The following is a 7138-nucleotide window of genomic DNA, read 5'->3' on the forward strand; positions in this document are numbered from 1 at the left end:
TGGGGTCGTCTAAGGTAGTCCGGTGTTCTGAGCGAGTCTTAAATGTTAGTTTATAAACTGGCTTCCTTGTTTTCCTTAAATGTAGGAGCTGGCGCGCAGGCTTTGTTCCCGGGCTCACGAGTATAACCTTGGGGACCCTAACCTGGGTGGGACAGGGCAAGCATTTTCCATGGGCCATACAGGAAAATGACAGCCACCCTTCCTGAAAAGAAAACTGTGTGTCTCGCACTGTCCCGTTTTCTCCCGGTATCCACCTGGGGTGTGTGTGGGTCCAACAAAGATCTATGTTTTGTGACCCGAGCGCGCAAATAAGGTAACGAGAAGCCTTGCGTACCTGGTATCCAGGACGCAGTCAACTCGGCGTCTCTCAACCTAACGGGTCGCGCCCCGCCCCCAAGTGCGTTACCACGAGGTGATTGGTTGGCTTCAGCGCCTGAGGGCTCCCCAGCGTAAGCGCTGATTGGAGGAGCGGAAGTGACAGATTGCCCTCTCCACCACTCAGCTGCGTGGGGCCTGCTAGTTCGGGTGGAGGCGTCGTGACCCGTGTGATCCTGAGGCTATTCCCTGAGTTAACATGGCTGCGGCCGGCCAGCCGCTGGGACACCCTTGAGGAAAGGAGACGAGGTTTGTCCGAGGCTTCGGCTGCGATCTCCTCAGCGATGGCGCTTCGGTCGCGGCTCTGGGAGTTGTCTTCGGTTTGCAGGAACCCGGGTAATTAATCTCCCCACTTCTCTCAGACTCCCCAGGGTCTGCACAATGTGCATATGCAAGTCGTATTTTATATTCCACATGCCCCATCGAAAAGTAAAGGAGAACAGCATTGTAATGACACTAGTAGAAAATTAAGAACCAGGTCTATGATGGCTCCCCCTGCATCCCCTGAGCAAACATACCTTTTGTCCTTCTTCCAGGGTACGAAGACAGGGGAGAGGATGGAATTAGAACTTAGATCACATTCCTGTTTTGTCCGTATTCGTCATTTTTTAAGATCCATGTGGTTGTTTCCATTGTTAGGATGTGGGGTGGCGGCTCTCTCAACCAGTTCCAAGCCAGCGGTGAAGCCTGAAGCGGACGTTGTGGAAAACGAAGCTGTTGCCCCAGAGTTCACCAACCGGAACCCCCGGAATCTGGAGCTCTTGGCTGTTGCCAGAAAAGAGCGGGGCTGGAGGACAGTGTGGCCCTCCCGGGAGTTCTGGCACAGGTAATTAAGCCTGCTAGTTACTGACCACAGAGCGGTGCACGGTGCCCTACAATTTGTTTTCATCAACTCATTTAAAGAATGTGCCAGATCCTGCTGGCGACTTTCCTCTCGGGAGGCTGACTTGCGGTGGGTCTAGGAGGGTTTGCGGGGGGGTTGCTGCAAAAAATGAATAAGTAGGTGTCATAGAGAAAATTTAAAGAGCATGATGTTAGAATGAGAGACTGGTTGCCTACCAAGACTCCTCTGCAAATAAGGAGATGCCAAACTATCTGTCAAGAAGAGCATTTTCAGCAGAGGAAACAGCTAGGGTGGGAATGAGATTGGTGTGTTAGAGGCCTGTGTACCTGGAGCTCAGTGGGCCAAGGGGTGAATGCTGTTAAGATGAAAATAGAGAGGTAGGTAGGAGACAGGTCATTGGCTTTGTGAATCAAGTAATGTGGTGTTAGTTTCAGGTGTACAGCAGAGTGTTTGGTTATACACATATATATTCTTCTTCATTATAGGTTATTACAAGATACTAAATATAGTTCCCTGTGCTGTACAGTGGGTCCTTATTGTTAATCTATTTTATACATAGAAATGTATACCTGTAATCCCAAACTCCTAATTTATCCCTCCCCTCTTTCCCCTTTGGTAACCATAGGTTTGTTTTCTATGTCTGTGAGTCTGTTTCTGTTTTGTAAATAAGTTCATTTGTATCATATTTTTTAGATTCCACACATAAGTGATATCATGTGATATTTGTCTTTCTCTGACTGCCTTCACTTAGTATGATAGTCTCTGGGTCCATCCATGTTGCTGCAAATAGTATTATTTCATTCTCTTTTTATAGCTGAGTAATACTCTGTTTTACACACACACACACACACACACACTCACTCACACTCTCTCTCTCCCTCTCTCTCTCTCTCTCTCTCTCTCTCCCTCTCTCTCTCTCTCTCTCTCTCTCTCTCTCTCTATATATATATATATATATATATTCTTTATCACTTCACCTGTCAGTGGACACTTAGTTGCTTCCATGTCTTGGCTATTATAAATAGTGCTGCTATGAACATTGGGGTGCATGTATTTTTCCAATTAGAGTTTTTGTCTTTTCTGGTTGTATACTCAGGAGTGGGACAGCTGGATCAATGGTAATTCTATTTTTAGTTTTTAAAGGAACCTCCATACTGTTCTGAGGAGAACAGATTTTTATGGGGGCAGGGGTAGAAGCGGGAAGTCTAAGTTAGAAGTCTATTCTTTGTTACAAAGATAGTTAATTATTGAATTCTTTATATTTGCCAGGAATTATGCTAGGTACTTTATATGGATTTTCTCATTTAATCCTTAAAACTACTTTTTGAGTGGGGGAGGTTATAGCTCAGTGGTAGAGCATGCGCTTAGCATGTACAAGGTGCTGGGTTCAATTCCCAGTACCTCCATTAAAATAAATAAATACACCTAATTACCTCCCCCCAGAAACAACAAAAATATTCTAAAAAAAAAAAACAAAAACAAAAACAACTTTTTGAAGCAGGTGCAGTAATTTTCCCCATTTTACAAGAGCAGGGGATTTGAGGCTTAGGGAGATAGGGTTAGTAAGTGCCAGAGCTAAAATTCAAACCTGTTTTGTCTGACCTCAGAGCTGGAACGCTAAATTGTTACCGCTGTGCTGCAGCATGTTGGTGTTTATCTGCTGTTTATCTACTTGGTAAGGATTCATTAAAAATATATTTCTTAAGGACTATATCAAGTTATAAGAGCAAATTAGAAATCATAACTATGTGATAGATTCATTCAACAAACATTAGGCCTAGATCACCTCATAGGCACTGTGCTACATACAGGAGAGAAAATAAAGTAGATGTCATCCTTGTCAGCAGAAGTTTTATAGTTTGGTAGTGGAAATGGAATAGGGGTAATAAAGTGTTACAGTTGCTATGGTGCATTTTGACGTTGTGTATACAGGGAGGAGTCAAAGAAAGGGGGCAGGCAGTTCATCTTTGAAATTATCTGTATCTGAAGTCTAGAATTCTTTGAAACACCCAAATTATTACTTTCACTTGGGTTGTATTTTTTATATATGGACCACTTGGATAATTGGAGATCTGTTTTCCCCCCTTTTTTCCCTAGCTGTCCTATTCACAGTATTATCAGTATAAAACTGGAAGTGACCTTGGAGATAGTAAGTCCCACCCCTTTATTGCACAAATGGTTTAAGACAAGAATCAGCAATCTATATAGCTCTTGGGCCAAAGCTGGCTTGCAAGCTAAAAATTTTACATTTTTTTAAAAGGTTGAAAAAATCCAAAGAATAATATTTTGTGATGTGGAAGTTGTGTAAAATTCAAATTTTGTTATTCACAAAGAAACTTTTATTGGCGCACAGCCACCATTCATTCTTACCTGGTTATTCTAGTACTACTGTGCCTGAGTTGAGCAGTTGTGCCTTATTGTTACCTGAAAATGGGGTTTGCATCTTGGTGGGTGTCGAGCTAAAAGTCACAACCAAGCCAAAGATGGGGAGAAGGAAGGGGCTTATTACTTGCAGTGAGTAAGGAGAACACTGGGGATCTTTCCCAAAGCAGTGTCTCCCTAAAAAGCAAAGTTGCGGAAGTTTCAAGCTAAAGTTACATGCGTATTTATAAGGGGCTTGAGCCGAGGAGAATTCAGTATAAAACTGGGGCCAAGGTAGACAGAGTCCAAGCTTTAGCTGATTGGAGTCACAATGGTCAACCTCCACCTGGGTGCAAAACTCCAAGGCTGTATCAGATTGTTAAGTATATCCCTTCAGGAGGAACTAGGACTTGGTTTTATCAGTGAACTGTTGTTTCTTGGCTGCTGTTCCTTTGTTCCTGCATTCCCTTACTTCCCTTAAGATCATTGATTCTTGAGACCTGTTCAAGGGCAGGTATTGTGGCCATACTTAGATCTCAAAATGGCTTAGGTATAAAAATGGCATCTCTTATGTCAAGAAAGCCATTCTTGATTCTCTTTCTCCTGGGACCCCCTACCCTATCTGCTTACAATATGTCCTACAAACCCTAAAATATTTACTATCTGACCCCTTACAGAAAAAGCGTGTTGACTCCTGAATTAAGAGATTGTGATTTTTTTTTAGGGCTACCAGCAAAACCAGGAATAGAACCCACATTTCTAAATTTAGTGCTTTTTCTGCTATTTCACTGTAAGAATCTTAGTGTAATCTCTAATGTCAGTGTTTATCATGAGCTTAATTTTTTTTAATTAAAAAATTTTTTTATGATGTCCTTTTATTTATTTTGGGGGGAGAGGTAATTAGGTGTATCTATTTATTTATTTATTCTTAGAGGAGGTACTGGGGATTGAACCTGGGACCTCATGCATGCTAAGCATGTGCTCTAGCACTTGAGCTATATCCTGCCCTCTTCATGAGCTTAATTTTTTAAACGTTTTATAAAATCTAAAAGGGAATAGTTTCTTGTGTGTCCTTCTAGAGCTGCTCTGTGCACATAAGTATAAACTTATTTTTTTTTAATTATAAATCTTAGCACACTGTGTACCTTGTTCTGCATTCCCCCAACACACACACACACACACACACACACACACTCACACTCACACTCACACTCATACATAAAAATACATCTTGGAAATACTTTCTGTTGGTTGGGAACATTGGCTCTGGAGCCAGACCCCTGGACTTAAATCCTACCTTCTTTACTTACCATTAGTTGTAATCCTGCTAAAGTTACTTAACCTTTCTGTGTCAGTTTTTGCAGCCTTAGAAAAAGAAAGAAAGAAAGAATAATGGAATTATTTTGAGACATGAGCTATACCTGTAAACTATTATGACTCCCTGGCACAGTAAGTGCTCAATAAATGTTAGCAGCAGGAGCATCGAAAAAGTGTGACTTCATTCTTAACTGTGTGAAATACCATTGCATGGGTGTTTTAATTAACTGGCTCCCTAATGATGATTATCTTTTATAATTTCAGACAGTGTTGTAATGAATTGTCTTGTCCATGCATTTTATCAGGATTGGGCATATTTTCATGGGTTTGAGTTATTAATATTTTCCTTTTCTGTGGACAGTTTGTCCAGGTTCTTTGCTTGTTAAGTTACTGGTCATTTTTTATTATAGGAGACTTTTTGCATATTATGGGAATTAGCCCTTTGAACAATATATGATTTTAAAATATTTTTTGTTTCATTGCTTGCCTTTTGATTTCATTTCTGTTTTGTTTTTTTGGTTTTTTTACCATGCAGGAAACTTTGTCAGTTTGTTTTTTTTTAAGCCATATGACATAGTTTGATGTTATGTTAAAAAATTTGATATAGTTAAATAGGCTTTTCTTTGAGATTATTAAAAAAAATTCTCCCATGTTGTCTTCTAGTACTTTTATGATTTCTATTTTTGTATTTAAGTCTTTGATTCATCTTACATTTATTTTGGTGTTAGCTGGAAAATAAAAGCATAGAGTAAGTATATCTTTATCCAGTGGAGGGTCAGCAACTTAGCTCTGCCTCCTCAAATCCGGTTGTAAAGTGGATGCTGTGTAAATAAATCTTAGCTCTCAAATACCAAATTTCTCCTGGATATTTGAAGTTAACTAGAAATATTTTGTTTATTATTGAGGATATCCTCATAAAGACAGAGAAAAACACCTTTCCCAAGTAAAATCCAGGTTAAGTATGTTGAACCATAACATACTTATGTATGTAAATGAACCAAACACTGCATTCTTGAGAAATATTTAGGCATTTATTCACCAGAGGTCATTTATCTTTAGGATTCTTTTATGATTTTATTTTCTCACCTCATTTAGGTTGAGAGTCATAAGGACTCAGCATCATATAGAAGCATTTGTGGAACACCGCAGTGGCCAGGTTGTGGTTTCAGCATCCACCCGTGAATGGGCTATTAAAAGGCACCTTTATAGTACCAGAAACGTGGTGGCTTGTGAGAGTGTGGGACGAGTGCTGGCAGGGCGATGCTTAGAAGCAGGAATCAACTTCATGGTCTACCAACCAACTCCTTGGGAGGCAGCCTCAGACTCGGTATTTTTGTTTTCCTGTACTTATTTAAAAGGTATTGGGTTAATTCTTGACATCAGATACTTACATAATAATAGTTCCACTTACTAAGTTCTCTCCATGTGTCAGACCCTACGGTGAGTATCCAGATGTATGTCACCTCACATCATCCTCACGGCAGCCCATAGCATCAGGACTGGCGTTCCTGCTTCTGTATAAAGTAAGCTGAGGCTGGCTTGCCCAGTCAGTGTGGCAGGGGCAGGGTTCAAACCCACTTGACTGATTCTACAATCGTAACGTTGAGCACTACTTCTTTGTTCATATATTAACATCTTGTCTGTATGATATTTTAAAATGCTACTAATCTTTGACATTCTTCATCCTCTTTTTTCTTGTCTATGTTGTTATTAAGATCACTTTCTGAAAAACCAGTGTAGGCTAGGAAGTTAGCAAGGAGCAAATCAGTTTACTTCTTTTTCTCTTGGGAAGTGAACTATTTACTGTCAGCTGATTCAGTTTTTTCCTTCTTTCCTCATCTTCAAAACCAGTTCAAACGACTAGAGAGTGCTATGACAGAAGGTGGTGTGGTGCTGCAGGAGCCTCGGAGAATCTATGAATGAAACAAGCACTGTTCGGAACTTGTAAATATAAAGCTGTCAGCTACTCGTCCACTTGAAGACAGCATCAGGAGGAACCGCCGGCCTGGACGTTCCATACACCGGTCTGACAGCAGAGTGTCGCTAGTAGTTCAGGTCCTCTCTGTCTCCCCTTGTGTGTGTGTTTTAAATCAAGGGCTAAATTCTTCCTCTCTATTGAGACATGAGAGAAGTTATCTGAGAAAAGCTGTTGCCAATTATAATTAACTTTTGAAGGACAAATTAAATGTTGTTTAGAAGTTAAAGAATAAAGGTATATTGTAAACTCTTACTTTCTGGCTA

The 7138-nt window shown here is 40.6% G+C and overlaps 1 protein-coding gene across 3 annotated transcripts; it reads left to right on the forward strand.

Annotated features, from left to right (window-relative positions):
* The first annotated feature begins 509 nt into the window (after window positions 1-509).
* Window positions 510-7127, forward strand: MRPL18 (mitochondrial ribosomal protein L18). 3 transcript variants are annotated; one of them, XM_014554481.2, is made up of 5 exons: window positions 538-711; window positions 1015-1201; window positions 5993-6224; window positions 6330-6337; window positions 6749-7127. In XM_014554481.2, exons 1-5 carry the CDS (start codon window positions 660-662, stop codon window positions 6759-6761), a joined length of 492 nt encoding a protein of 163 aa, XP_014409967.2. In that variant the 5' UTR covers window positions 538-659; the 3' UTR covers window positions 6762-7127. The 3 variants fall into 3 exon arrangements, with proteins under 3 accessions (XP_032341180.1, XP_014409967.2, XP_006179062.2); XM_032485289.1 differs by lacking the exon at window positions 6330-6337 and having other exon boundaries at window positions 510-711; window positions 5993-6075; XM_006179000.3 differs by lacking the exon at window positions 6330-6337 and having other exon boundaries at window positions 543-711.
* Window positions 7128-7138: the final 11 nt, after the last annotated feature.

The sequence above is a fragment of the Camelus ferus genome, chromosome 8, assembly GCF_009834535.1.
Source record: "Camelus ferus isolate YT-003-E chromosome 8, BCGSAC_Cfer_1.0, whole genome shotgun sequence".
Classification (NCBI taxonomy): Eukaryota; Metazoa; Chordata; class Mammalia; order Artiodactyla; family Camelidae; genus Camelus; species Camelus ferus.